Source organism: Marmota monax, unplaced genomic scaffold, assembly GCF_021218885.2.
Source record: "Marmota monax isolate L192 unplaced genomic scaffold, Marmota_monax_Labrador192_F-V1.1 WCK01_AAM20220418_F8-fsc00378, whole genome shotgun sequence".
In the NCBI taxonomy this organism is placed as follows: Eukaryota; Metazoa; Chordata; class Mammalia; order Rodentia; family Sciuridae; genus Marmota; species Marmota monax.
Window position 1 is genome coordinate 419,598 of NW_026693516.1, and position 15,213 is coordinate 434,810.

The following is a 15,213-nucleotide window of genomic DNA, read 5'->3' on the forward strand; positions in this document are numbered from 1 at the left end:
ATTAATTTAGAACTTGTATAAACTATCAAAGCAAATTTAAAATTTCAAGTTTTGACATACATATTAAATATATATTGAAAACATGATAGGCAAAAAATTTGCCCAGCCCAGTGAACTCTGCTTTTTATAAGGAATATATGTAATTTTTTTGTTTCTGTCTTTGTGTACCTTAAAATTTAGTGCTGATATAGTGATATTATTCTACCTTAAATTCTGTTTCTTTCTTTCTTTTTTTTTTTTTTTTTAGGGAAACATTTGCAAATGTTTATTAATTGTTGGTGACTGATGCAGGTTAAATGAAGGAAGAGAGTTTGCAGCATGGAGCATGTGCTGAACAGGAAACAGATAGAAGGGAACTTGTCCCGACAGGGAACTTAGCAGTGGGGCAAAGTAGAGGAGAGATGTCCACAGTGATACTCTGTGTTTGTGTGTGTGTGTGCGCGTGCGCGCACTGAGGCAAAAAAGTCTGGAATTAGATACCTACATCTTTGGTAGTCCCACCTGGAGCAAAGGAAAGGTAGTGCTGGTCAATACAGAGAATATCTGACAATACTTATTTTTGAAAATAGGCATATGGACACACAGACAGATGAATGCATTAGGTATATGTCTTGCTCAACAAAACTCTAATATCTAACAGACTTCAGGGCACACAGCAAGAACAGTGTTAACAGAATACACAGCATATAGTAAGAACAAATAATGCTTAAGTTTTTAATGTTGCGAATTCTTCCTTTCACTTGCTAATACACCTGAGGGTCAGGAGTTCCAGAGTTCACAGCCATGCCTGTGACTGCAAAAGGCCACCACATTTTGCTTCTCATCACGGGCAGGTCACACCCCTAAAGAGAGCAGTCTTCTCCTCAGAGTCGCTGATCTCTTCCTATGCCCTGAGGTACTTCCTTTCCCAAGCCCTGTGGCTCCAGATACCCCCCGTCTTTCCTGGGTCCTGGCACCCTCTCTTTGCTTCCCAGAGGTCCTTGCTTTCCCAGTGGGTGCAGTTGTCTCTGAGACTGTTTGGAGCCAGCTGCTTCTGGCCCTCCCTTCAGATCCTGCTCTTCCCTTGCTGGCTTCTGGGGCATCTCCTGGCATTTTCTCTGTCGTATGCCAGAAGCACTCTCAGATGATTAATCCTGACTTCCGCGGTTGTGGCATTCATCAAAATTGTCACTCTGGGATTCTATGATCTTTCCATTAGAATTCATGAAAGCAGGAAAGGTGGCTCTGAGACCTCAGAGACCAAGTGATGGCAAAGGGCATTTGTTTGTTTTAATGTATTACTTATGTTTTAGTTAGTATCAGTGTTAGAATTTAAAAACTTTGGAATTTAGGCATTTTGCATATATATGTGTCATTTTTGAGTACATTATTTCATGTACATTCTATGATGAAATTCATATATAGGTGAAAAACTAAGGGAGTCTGAAAATCCATGTTAACTGAGACTTACTTAGTTATCAAAATTAAACACAAAGAAATTATAAAATCACTGTATTTGTGAGATTATGTTTGAAAAAGTGATTTCCAAAATCCACCAGAGAAAGTGATCCTGGCATTACCTCGGCAAAGAGCTCTGGAAAAAGACTGTGTGCTGAACATGCTTTAACATCTGAGAAGATATGATGGAGCCTGCTGCAGGTGTGGACAGCATGGCCGCTCGGTGCCAGCTTGAAGTCATTTTCAACATGTCAGAACCGGGTGTTGAGTAACAGTAACAGGGTTGAGTAACAGTACACTGAGACTACTTTCCTGGGTGGAATTTGTTCTAGCTTTCCTTAGTAGAGGAAGGGAAAGCGTCACAACATAACCCATCAATTATAGCAGAAAGCCCCCTCTGTGTGACAGCCTGTCAGCACTTGTTCCTAGTAACTGGGGGTTAAGGGTGTGTGTGCAAATGTGCTTTCCTTTTTAAAAACAATGCAGTAGTCTTGGGGGGCATTTGCAGGTAAAGTCACCAAAGGATGTTTTCCCCTGTACCTGCCTCTGGAACTCATGCCCATTGCAGACCTGCTGAGCCAGTCTCCAGGACCAAGAGATAACGAGTGCATTTTGAAAAGGTTCCCAAATGATCTAAGTGATGACTCCCGTTCTGAATTATTTTGAGTTTAATCAACAGGGAAGGCTATTTCTGTTTAGTTGTAAAAATTATATGTTGGGTTTGAAGATGCAGATCAGTATTTATTTTCCTTTATAGTTGTGCTTGAATTTGTCCAGGCTTCAGATCTCTCTCTTTTTTTTTTTTTTTTTTTTTTTTTAAGCAGTGGACAGCAGAGAAGAATACAGGGAAAACTCCTGGTTTTGTGAGTCAGTGGATTTGGAGTTTGAATACAGTATTCTCATTAGTTGTAGGACTTTAAGACCTTCAACGTCCTTTCCTAAGAAAAGATGTTATAACCTGGTGTCCATAACCCTAGTTAGAAAACGATTTTGTCAGTAACTCTGCTGCAGAATTTATTGAAATACTGATTTGGTCCCCCTTTAATAGATAACAGTAAACAGTGTTAGCAAGGCTATTTAACAACTTTACTACTGATGGGTTAAATAAACAAAATATAAATTCACAGTCAATGGGAAAAAGATGATTTCAGTTGAAGTTAAATCTGTTTCTTAAAAGTCAAATTTTAATTTCTGATGCAAAAGAAATCACAAAATAGTTGACACACTTCCACATTAAATAACCAGTGAATTGTATGAAAGGAAATTTGATAACTGTTGATAACACATGTATTTATTTAATCAGTAACTAAAATTAGACATTCTTATTAAAACTGTTAAAACATTTCTGGATAAATATTACAACTGGAATGTGTATGTTGTAATATTTATTAAGAGTCATCCAAATTGATTTTCACTTTCCTCAAAAGATGTTCCTACATAGTGCCTTGGGCACTATAGAGTAAACACTGAAAGTTATTGAGCCATGAAAACTTTCTTTTTTCTTATTTGTGGGGCTGGGAATGAAACTCAGGGCCTCATACGTACTAGGCAAGAGCTTTGCCACGGAGCTGCATCTCCGTCCCACCACAGGTCTTCAGAGGTCTCTTGAGGAACTAAATTATGCTTTCTGCTGTAATTGGGGAGTTATGTTGTGACACTTCCTATAAACTCTGTAGTCTTTTACTTTTTGTGCTACTGAATAATTATTTTCTAATGTTTTTTCAAATTGTGAAAGTAGACCTGACATTTTCATTTTTAATTAAATATACTAGGTGAGGGTGGTTCATAGTTTACAAATTCAGGCCCACAAGTGAAAGTATTACTTAGCTCTTGTAATGCCAGCTTGTTTTTTCGTAATATTTACAGGAGAACTACTTTGGGGAAGATGACATGTACATGGATTTTGAAGAGGTCATCTCCAGCCCTGTGCTGTCACTGTCCACATCATCCAGCTCGGGATGGACTGCTGTTGGAATGGAGAACGGAAAGAAGGAAAGTGAAGGTTCAGCCAAGCCAGTTCACCCTCTCACCCTGCGTCCTTGGGACATCACTGTACTGGTTAATTTGTACAAAGTTCACGGGCGTCTTCCTGTTGTAAGTATTTATAGATCAAGAGAGTCCTAACAGTTATTAGGGCATCCATTCAGCATAGGAGTCTCCGTGTGTGTTCCTGGGTGCAGGCGCACGCATGCGTGCACACACACACACACACACATTTAAAAGGACACAGCTTAGATTACAGAAATTTAGACTTTATCCCTTTCACTGTTAGAAAGCTGGTCTAGGACATCACATTTTCTTAGTTCTTGTCTTCAGACCCCACATCAGTTTGGGTCCTTATGGTGAACCTGTTATAAAATCAAGCTCAGGCTTGACCCCAGAGGATGAATTGGGCAGAGGTGTAGATCCAGCCCAGCATCCTGGTTCACTCTGAGAATGCCCTTGACACTCATGGGGCTTGGAAACTGACTTGGACTGAGATTGTATGGCCCCAAGAACCAGGAGCATTGAGATCAGGCCATATAGGGAGGAGAATGCCCTGGAACAATTTGCTCCATTTCACATGCCAGCACTGTGTAGCAGAGAAGGCACCTCTGGTGCCAAGGGCAGCAAATGTCCTTGCTTGTGCAGAATGGTTATTTTTGATGACATATACTGTTTTTCCCTTTGAAAAAGCAAATTCTCTTAATCATGATAAGTGGTTTTATTTTCCTAATATTCTGTTCCTCTTTAACTTCTTCTGTCTTGTGGTACTTTTGTTAGCATGGAACTACTGATGGTCCTGAGTGCCCTACTGCTTTCTTGGAAAGACTCTGCTTTGAAATGAAAAAAGGATTTCGGGAGACCATGCTGCAGCTTGTCTTGTCACCCCTGAATGTGTTTGTCAGCGATAACTATCAGGTAATATGAAAGGAAAGGTGGTAAAGAATTAGAGACTTATTTTTAGTACTTAGGGGGTCAAAATAGTGTGTTAGCTTCTGTGCCTGGAATAGGTGGCTCTTTCAGTTAAAGATTTATGACTGTAATAAGGAGTTCTCATGTCTGTGTGTGTGTGTATGTGTGTGTAAAACATGTATAAAATATAAATGTGAGTTGTTTCAAGAGTCTCAATTTTCTTTTTCTGTTTTTCACTGCTCCCATTTATGTGACACCAATCATATTTTATCTCTTGTTTTTAGAAATGGAAAAAATACTTTCTAACTCTCTACTGTAGAAGGGAAAAACTACCTGTTCTAACCAGTACCATAAACATTTACAACACGTGTAGCTGCAGGCCAATGATTTATTCTTATTCATCTAACATTAGACATTTTTGTATTTCTTCACCATATTTAAGAACCTCCTTTGGGAAAGAACCAGTGATATTAATCAAACGGAGAATTATTATATTTCTGGCTAGATTATCACTTTTTAAATCATTTTTTAAATGCCAAGTAGCTTCTCTTGGTACCTACTACTGATTTAAAAAAAAAATTATTTTTTAGTTGTAGTTGGACACAATACCTTTATTTAATTTATTTTTTTTATGTGGTCCTAAGGATCGAACCCAGGGCCTTGTACGTGCTAGGCGAGTGCTTATCACTGAGCCACAACCCCAGCCCCCTACTACTGATTTTAGGGAACTTCCCTACCTCTGTTCACATTATATGATTTAGGAAATGGATTTTTTTTTGGTCTCCTCTCTATTTTTTAAATTTGTTCTTATTAGTTATACATGACAGTAGAATATATTATGACATATCATACATACATGGAGTATAAACTTCCAATTCTTGTGGTTATACATAATGTGGGGGTACACTGGTCATATATTCATACATTAACATAGCAAAGTTATGTCTAATTCATTCTACTATCTTTTCCATTTCCCATTCCTTCCCCTCATACCCCCTAACCAATCCGGTGAACCTCCATTTTCCCCATTGTGATTCAGCATCTGCATACCAGAGAATATTAAGCCTTTGTTTTTTTTTGGGATTGGCTTATTTCACTTAACATGATTGCCTCCAGTTCCATTCATTTATCAGGCAAATGCTGTATTTTCATTCTTCTTCTTGGCTGAGAAATATTTGTTGTGTGTTTATATCATCCATTCATCTGTTGAAGGGCACCTAGGTTGGTTCCATGGCTTAGCTATTGTGAATTGAGCTGCTATGAACATTGATGTGGCTGTGTCACTGTAGTATGCTGATTTTAAGTCCTTTGGGTGTATGCTGAGGAGTGGGATAACTAGGTCAAATGGTGGTTCCATTCCAAGTTTTCTGAGGGATCTATTGTTTTCCAGGGTGCTTGCAACAATTTGCAGTCCACCACTAATATACAAGTGTATCTTTTCCCTCCACATCCTTGGCAACATTTTTTGTTAGTTATATTCTTTATACCTGCCATTCTGACTGGAATGAGGTGAAATCTCAGTGTAGTTTTAATTTGCATTTCTCTAATTGCTAGTGATGGTGAACATTTTTTCATATATCTGTCAACCATTTATATTTCTTCTTCTGTGAAGCATATGTTTAGTTCCTTTGCCTGTTTATTGATTGGGTTATTTTATTTTGTTGGTGTTAAGTTTTTTGAGTTCTTTATATATCCTGGAAATTAATGCTGTATTTGAGGGGCAGGTGGCAAAGATTTTTTCCTATTCTGTAGGCTCTGTCTTCAATTCTTGATTGTTTCCTTTGCTGTGAAGAAGCTTTTTGGTTTGATACCTTCCCATTTATTGATTCTTGATTTTACTTTTTGCACTTTCAGAGTCTAGTTGAGAATTTGGTTCCTAAGCCAACATGATGGAGATTTGGGCCTACTTTTTCTTCTAGTAGGCATAGGGTCTCTAGTCTAATGCTTAGGTCTTTGAGCCACTTAGGAGACAAGTTTTGTGCATGGTGAGAGATAGGGATCTAATTTCATTTTGTTACATATGCATTTCCAGTTTTCCCAGCATCATTTGTTGGAAGAGGCTCTCTTTTTCTCCAGTGTATGTTTATGACATCTTTGTCTAGGATGAGATAACTATGTTTATGTGAGTTTGTCTAAATGGAGAAAAACTGGAAGCATTCCTTCTAAAAACTGGAGCAAGACAGGGATGCCGTCTTTCACCACTTCTATTCAGCATAGTCCTGGAAACCCTAGCCAGAGCAATTAGAAAAAAGGAATTAAAAAAAGATACAAGTAGGAAAAGAAGAACTTAAACTACCACTATTTGCCGAGGACATGATTCTATATTTAGAAGACCCCAGAAACTCCACCAGAAAACTTCTAAAACTCATAAATGAATTCAGCAAAGTAGCAGGATATAATATTAACACCCATAAATCATTTCCATCCTTATATATCAGTGATGAATCAACTGAAAAAGAAATTATCCCATTCACAATAGCCTCACAGAAAAGAAAATATTTGGGAATCAATCTAATAAAAAAGGCGAAAGACCACTATAATTAAAACTATAGAACACTAAAGAAAGAAATTGAAGAAGACCTTAGAAGATGGAAAGATCTCCCATGTTCTTGGATAGGTAGAATTAATATCGTCAAAATGGCCATACCACCAAAAGTGCTATACAGATTTGATGCAGTTCCTATTAAGGTTCTAATAGTGTTCTTCATAAAAATAGAAAAAGCAATAATGAAATTCATTTGGAAAAATAAGAGGCCCAGAGTAGCCAAAGCAAACTTTAGCAAAAGTGAAGCAGGAGGCATCATGATACCAGACCTTAAGTTATGCTACAGAGCTCTAATAACAAAAATAGCACTGAAACTGACCTGAAGACCAATGGTACAGCATAGAAAATGAATTTTAATACAAGACAAATAAAATTATAAATGGGAAGATGAATCTGACAGTCCAAAATCATCAATAGGTGGTCATTATTGTGAATTATATGTGGTAACTGAGCATTTTTTAAAAAATAGCATATTCCTTTTCACTCTTTAGCCATAGCTATGTTTTTCTTGATATAATTTTAGTTTACTTTCTTGCATTTATATGTGGACACAGCTGAGATTGTGATAGCTAAAAATCAATACATGGTGTGTTTTAGACATTGTTTTTGGTTGTGCCACAGAATGGGTGTTTCCTTCTTTTAAACTTTTTTGATTTTTAAGTAATTACAAATTCAGAGGAAATTGGCAAGATAGCACAGAGACACACCATGTAGACCCTTTACCTTGTGCTCCCCATGGCGCGAGACTCTTATGTAATCATTGTGCAGTATCAAAACCAAGGACATTGATACTGGTTCAGCATGTGTTTGTAGTTCCGGGTTGTATTACCACATGTATAGGTTTGTATAACTCCACCATTGTGAACTCCTCTATCTTCATAATACCAAGCTTGCATAACAGTTTATTTTAGCCTTAAAATACCTCTTGTGCTTCTCTGCAATTAGTGGTTTATAAGAGCTGGGGGCAAGTGTATTGAGAGGAAGTACATCCCCGTTTTTTAATTTGTTGAAGAAATTAATAAAGAGAAATGGGCAATCTCTTATGGGCGAGTTCTGAGCATCTTAGTTGAGTGTTGGTTTGTTTGTGAGTACTTAATAGTGCTTTACTTTTATTTTAACCACTGTACTTTCAAAAAAGGCCTTATTGGACATTCAACAAAACAAAATAAGTTATTTTTAAAGAATGCATTTCCACAAATGTGTTGAAAGCAAGGAACACTAACCCTGTGTGATGGCCCCCGCACACAGAAGAGGCAAATATGATGAAACTAGGTGGAGAGACACCTGTGAGCTGTCTCAATGTAGAATGGTGTCTTGAAGGTCCTGAGAATACTTGTGAGAAAATCTGACTCCTCAGTCAGCAGCATCTCTTTTTAGTATTGTTAGGTGAGATACTGAGGGAACAAGACAGAAATGGTCCTTACCTAATGAACCTGGTGGAGAATATAAATATGGAGATTAAAATAAATAATTCATAGTGTAAAAGTGCTGGAAGGAGAGGTAGACACTGCTTTGGAAGCATGTAATTGTTTGGAGACAAGAATGTGGTCAAACTTGCCTTTTGAAAAGCCCCTGTGGTTGTTGACTGAGCATCGAGATTCAGAAGTGAATGCTGGAATGCTTGTCAAAGTCCTGGCAAAAAGAGTCATAGCAGTACAGATAGAAGAAAGTCAAGGGTATTTGCTGAGACAGACAACAAATTGTGAGGTAGATTCTACAGAAATGGCTGATTAATGGGAAGGCATTGCCTAATGTCCTTGATCCTGTGTTCTTAACAGTGGTCTGTGGAACTAGTATTCCATGGAATGCCCTGTTACACTTACCCTTTTTCTTTCTAAATGTGTCTTACAAATTTTCTCTCACTATAGAGTAAGTATACAAGTATTCTCTGCAAGATAAAAGCTATTCTTTTATTTACATAGTCCTCAAAATCTTCATGGATCTGGGTGACCCTCCCCTGCATTCTTCATGTTATGGTCATATTGGTCTTTATTCTTCCCTTTTTTTACTCTCTTGATATTTTAATCTCATGATTCCTGGCCTTCCCACAAAACATTGGGCTCTGGCATTCCTTGTTAGTGCCCTAGTTTCTTTTTCCTGGAGGCAGTTACCAATCAGACCAATTAGGACTTAGCTATCAGATTTTTGTAGTCGGGCTTTCAGAGGTACTGTCACTGACGTAGCTGAGGGCTCATAAAGATTGTCAGAAGTAGCTTACTTCTGACAATCTTTATGAGCCCCCAGTTGTGGTAGCGTGATTTAGAGTAGTGTCCAGCTCCAGGAGGGTAAAGCAAGTATGAATCATGAGGAGGTTTTGATGTACTTCTTAACGTCTTCTTGTTTCCAGCAGCGACCCCCCGTGGACGACGTACTCAGGGAAGGGCACATCCATCTGTCAGGTCTGCAGCTGAGAGCGCATGCTATGTTCTCTGCAGAAGGGCTTCCTTTGGGAAGCGATTCCTTAGAGTATGCCTGGCTAATCGACGTGCAGGCTGGAAGCCTTACAGCCAAGGTCACTGCACCACAGGTACGGTCCTCCCAGCATTGTGACCTAACACACCTCCTTCTCCTTCCTCCCAGCTCTCCAGGACAGCTTGTGTGACAGTGCACTGATCACTGCGTTTCCACTGAGGAGGTTCTGGGGGAGTGCTGGTGGACTGTCCTCCTTGCTGTTCAGGACTTTCTTAGCAGTAGTTGAGTCAGAGGCAAGGGTCACTTTCTGAGCTAGATATAATTGACAGTATTATGTAGTTCTAGAGATAGTCACAAGAATTTGAGACTTTCTTTGGGAAAAACTCAGGATGAGAACTGTTCTAGAAACCAAATTAATGTATTCTTCAAATTATACTAGTTGGCCCTCTGCAATTACAATAACCTTTGGTTTCCCCTAGTATATAGAATAACTTTATAAGAACTTTGCTTTCTAGTATATTTCTTAAGTAAGGTTTGAAACTCACCCTTGTGTTGCTGAGGATTCTTGTCATGTCCCAAAGCAAGATCATATAATCTGTGCATATGATCTAGTCTTAATGGATACTGGTTTTTGAAATAATGGATTTACTAACAAGTAAATTTGGTCTTTAGAGCTAAGTGTGGTCCCTTTGGATAAGTTCATCCCTAACACAATCTGACTGACTTTTACAAGGCTCAGAGGCCTTAAGGATTATTTAGTTCTAGAAATAGACAGCCCAACTTTAATTGAAGAGCTGTGTTGCTGTAACGTTTTACCTGTTGAGACATATATTTATGATAATATGAATGCTTTGTATTTTAGGACTGGAATGTGGTATAAATGTTCATACTCCATTTTGGTAAAAAGTTACAGAATAGGTATGAAACAAAGAATCAGGTGGTAGCAGGAGGGAGGTAAACCAAGAATCCAAGTACCTTGTATACCTCAAAGAAGCTGTAGTAGGAGGGCAGCGACACTGATCTCCTAAAAAATAGTAGGAGAATGAATGAAGTTGAAGGTGGTATTTTGGAGTTGGATAACATCTCAGTATAATGTTGGGATATAATGACATGTAAACAAATGGGTGAAAAGAAATGAATATATACAAAAATGAATGACAGGGAACATTCAGCACTTACTGGCTTTGTAACTGTCTTCTTCTTACTATTCCCCGTTTCTTGTCCCTAAGTCTTCAAGTACAAACTTGTATATAACAGAGGAGCTTGTTCCTGATGAGAGGATAAAGTCATGCTGAACCCACAGAACTGGATGCAGTTTTATTCTGAGGACTAAGAGTTCCTGTGTTTATAAACCATCATTATAAGATAACCCTTTCTTTCTGCACTGCACTCTCGTCATGGATTGCATGCCTCATGAACCTGTAGACACTTAAATGTCTTATCATCTGAAATTCATGTTTTCTAATAGTTGAAATTATGAACTGCTTTGGGGGTTATAATGTAATGTATAACCATTCCTCAGTATGTTTATTGTTTAAACAGCTTGAATCAGTTACAAAACTAAAGCACTTTTTAATTTAAACTATAGATTTGAAGAATTGATATATCATTAAACTTTTAATTACATAAACAAATGTGCCTTATAGTAATTCAAAATACCCAGTTTTCCAAAATTGTAGCTCAGTATGATAATGATAATTAAATATCAAAAAAATTTACATCAAAGTTGTTTATTATGAGACAGAATTTTAGGTGCTTTTGTGTGCAAAGAATGTATGACTTTGAAGAAAATTGTTTGTTTTGGAAGTTGCTGAAGGGGAACTTTTCAGCTGAAATAAAGTTCATTTTGGTGATGCATTTTACCTTTCACAAATGAAGAGGAACACAGGCTTCCGAGTGATGTCGAGGTAGAGGAAGCTCTTGCTAACAGGCAGGTTATCAAGCAGCAGGTGTAAAGCAGCATTTGTGCTCTTTCAAGCCAGCTGATGTTCTTCACGGGTTGCTGAGTGCCAAACCCTGTTTAGGTGCTAACCGTATTGTCACCCTGTCCCTGGTTATCTTAGCTGGCGTGTCTCTTGGAGTGGGGACAGACATTTATTTTTCACGTGGTGTGCCGGGAATATGAACTGGAAAGACCAAAATCTGTAATCATATGTCAGCATGGGATTGACCGTCGAGTCTGTGAGTCCAAGGTATGTTAACAAATGTTAGCAGTATATACACATGTATGACTTTTTTTTAAATGGAAGATCAAGATTCAGCTTTAACTAAAATGTGTATAACCATGAAGTAAACAGTATAGTTTAGCTTTTTTTTTGGTTAATTATTGTGTAAATTCTTAGTCACTATATCTAAAATATAAGAGAATTATTAAAACATACACATTCACGCATATATATTTTTACTGTTAAAATTTTTATCTTAGTGTATTATTTGCAATATGGCTGTGTCTGTAGAAGATTTAGAAATTGAAGCAACAGGAAGGAACAATTCCTTATGTGGCTTGATTTGCAGACCATTCTGGAACATGTCTAATATCCTACAATGTGATTAGCAGTGTTGGACATTGGCCAGATTTCCCGATTCCAGATCTCATTATCTTTTCAGGACATGGAACTGCCTTGATATATGTCATTATGGTTCCTTCTCAGGATTTAAAAAAGTAGACAGTGATCCCTAGAATGTACACAGTGGCACTGAAATGTGTGGTGTTTTGTGCAGTAAATACTCTCCCTGGTGAATTTGGAATGGGGACTTATTTCCAAAAACCTAGAAATTATGGAAATTTGAAAAGTGTAAAAGAAGACCATTATTAACAATTTAGTTTTTCTTTCTTATTTGGATTTTTTTCCATACAAGCTATATTTATGTGCTGTAATATTATTGTGAATTAAAGTAATTTATTGTGCTTTTAATTTTATGTCTGAAAAAGTCACACTATGCTTATGTGCTGATAATAAAGGAAATAGCTCTTTAAGTTTTGATAAAGTGTTTTTCCTTTTGGGAACCGTCCCCTTACTTATATGTCAGGCAGTTAGTTCTTATGGATAATTCACACATACCTTTAGGTTCCCCGCTTTAACTCAAAGCTTTTATGTGACACGAAATTTTTTAAAGTCAAGTATATTGGGGTATATTTTTACATATAGTAAATTCACCCTTTTTAAGTTGACTGGTTTGAGTTTTTGACAAATGTTCTAATCATGCTAGTAATGATTATCACCAGTAACAATAGAGAACATTTCTGTCATTTTGAAAACTTCCTTTGTGTCTCTCTGCCTTTGTCTGGAGCAGATAGATCAGGGCAAAGCATCAGTGACCCGAAGGCCCCGACTGCAGTCCTGGCGGTGCCGTAGTGAGCATGTTTACATGCTGGCGGGTCAGGACTCCCTTAGTCTGCCATTTCCTCAGGTTTATTGAAGTAGGTGATGTGCAGGCTTCTTCCAGCCTAGGCATTACCAAATCTGTATTTTGGGAACAAAACAAAGTTAAATTTGTGTGGATTGTCCTAGGTATCACCGTGATATTTACAGTTGATTTATCTGTGGATGTGTGAAAACAGTGTGTGCAGGGTGGGGGGTATTCTCACAGGGAGACCGCCTACCTCTAAACTCTCAGACAATTCTTACAAACTTGTGACTTTGTTTACCAATTTTCTTGGACTATTCTTATTGAGTCTTGGCAACAAATTTATGTGTATTAAGTGAAATAGGTTTGCTACTTGGCAATTTTGATGAAAATGGCAGTTATATGAGACTAGTGTTCTATTGGGAACACTTAGATTGCTGATGGCTTTATTTATCATTGTAAGAGAAAGAAATTTAACTGACTGATTACTCTCACCCCCATACTGGGGATTTAACCCAGGGGCACTTTACAACTGAGTTGCATCTCCCCCATCCCCGCCTTTCAAAATTTTTTTTTTTTTTTAATTTTTTTATTGTGGGTTGTTCAAAACATTACAAATTTCTTGACATATCATATTCCACACTTTGATTCAAGTGGGTTATGAACTCCCACCTTCACCCCATACACAGATTGCAGAATCACATCAGTTACACATCCATTGATTTACAAATTGCCATACTAGTGTCTGTTGTGCTCCGCTGCTTTTCCCATCCTCCACCCTCCCCCCTCCCCACCTCTCCCCTCCCCTCCCCTCCTCTCTCTCTACCCCCTCCACTGTATAACCCTGAGGGTCTCCTTCCATTACCGTGCAATTTCCCTTCTCTCTCCCTTTCCCTCCCACTTCTCATCCCTGTTAAATGTTAATCTTCTTCTCCTGCTCAAAAATTTTTTGAGATAGGATTTTCCTAAGTTTCTTAGGGTCTTGCTGAGTTGCTAAGACTGACTTCAAACTTGGTATCCTCCTGCCTCAGCCTTCGAAGTTGCTAGAATTACAGGCATGCAACACCTTGCCCAGCTAACCTACTGATTAAAAAAAATACATATAACTAGAATTTCATTTGTTTAAATAAGGAGAGTTTAGTTAAGTATCACAACAGTGTGTTGCTTGTGATGAATTAATTATACAATTCTTTTTCATTTTAGTTGAGTTGTATTCCCGGGCCTTGCCCAACTTCAGATGATTTGAAATACACTATGACTCGTTTAGCAGTAGATGGAGCTGATATTTATATTGTGGAGCATGGCTGTGCTACAAATATAAAGGCAAGTGTTTGTCTTTTTCTTGGCCTGTGTAATTTTTTCTTTTACTATGCCAAACCTTTATATCTTGAGGTACAACACACTTTATAGCTTGTCATCTCACAGACTAGCACATAACTTTAGAAGATATCTTCCTGAGTTTTACTCATTCATTTTGTCTTCCTCTATTGTATTTTAAAGTACTTTCACCACTTTTTAATTCTAACTGAATTATTGTGACATTGCTTTATGAAAGTGTGTATGCCAGTGTTGTAAACAGGTAGTGCCAGAGGATTTTGCTGAGTACTGCAGGTTTCGAACATTCCTGTTTCTTGCCCTGCTCCTGGGGACATTGGTTTGCCACCTCTGCACTCTGGGTGGCTGTTGCGCATGGCCTTGTTGAGTGGTTGTGGCTCCTTTCCTCACTGCCCACCGACTGGGCGCACCTGTCCTTGATGCTCTTGCTCCTCTGCCTCTGTCCTCTCTCGGTCATTGCAGCTCTGCTTCTCTTCTATTCGTGAATTTGCCTTTTCTGTTTCCCCCCTTTCTAGTATTTTCCTTTTTTTCTTCTAAATATCTTTTCCCTCTGCTTGAAATGATTGCCTGCTCTGTAGATGATGCTAAGTTACTTAAAAATACAGAGGTTCTAGCTTTTTTTCATTTGTTTCATTCAACTTTAGATGGGTGCAATTCGGGTTGCAAACTGTAATCTCCACAATCCATCTGTCGGGGAAGGAATAAGTGCTGCAATTCAGGATGTTCAAGTGAGACAGTACATGGAGCAAGTCAATAGCTGCAGAGTTGGACTTCAGCCTGCAGTGCTCCGGAGGGCCTACTGGCTTGAAGCTGGGTCAGCCAATTTAGGACTTATTACTGTTGATATTGCATTGGCTGCTGATCATCATTCTAAACACGAGGCACAGAGACATTTCCTAGAAGCTCATGATGCCAGAACTAAGAGGTAAGTGAAAATTTTAAGAATGGAAGCCATCTTAGGTTCAGATAAAAAGTATTAGAAAATTATAGAGAAAATTTTTTTAGGAGTGGAATAAGGACATTTGGATTAAAGACTCGGCGTGATGACACTGCTGCACTTCAGTGAACTTATAAGAACTTTTCACTACTTTTTAATTCTAACTGAATTATTATGACATTGCTTTATGAAAGTGTGTATGCCAGTGTTGTAAACAGGTAGTGCCAGAGGATTTTGCTGAGTACTGGCAGGTTTCGAACATTCATAACCTTACCTCAAAGAATTTTGTTGTATATCTTTCCAG

General features: G+C 38.1%; 1 protein-coding gene across 12 annotated transcripts in view; it reads left to right on the plus strand.

The window, feature by feature from the left end:
• Window positions 1-15,213, plus strand: part of Bltp1 (bridge-like lipid transfer protein family member 1) — a 209,922-nt gene that overhangs the window by 75,232 nt on the left and 119,477 nt on the right. For 11 of the 12 annotated variants that reach the window (XM_058583669.1, XM_058583667.1, XM_058583668.1 and 8 more), the window contains 6 exons: window positions 3,304-3,531; window positions 4,201-4,338; window positions 9,225-9,404; window positions 11,353-11,481; window positions 13,841-13,960; window positions 14,617-14,897. In XM_058583669.1, coding sequence (XP_058439652.1) covers window positions 3,304-3,531; window positions 4,201-4,338; window positions 9,225-9,404; window positions 11,353-11,481; window positions 13,841-13,960; window positions 14,617-14,897 — 1,076 coding nt within the window. The remainder of the gene's footprint in view (window positions 1-3,303; window positions 3,532-4,200; window positions 4,339-9,224; window positions 9,405-11,352; window positions 11,482-13,840; window positions 13,961-14,616; window positions 14,898-15,213) is intronic. The other variant, XM_058583671.1, reaches the window with a different exon arrangement.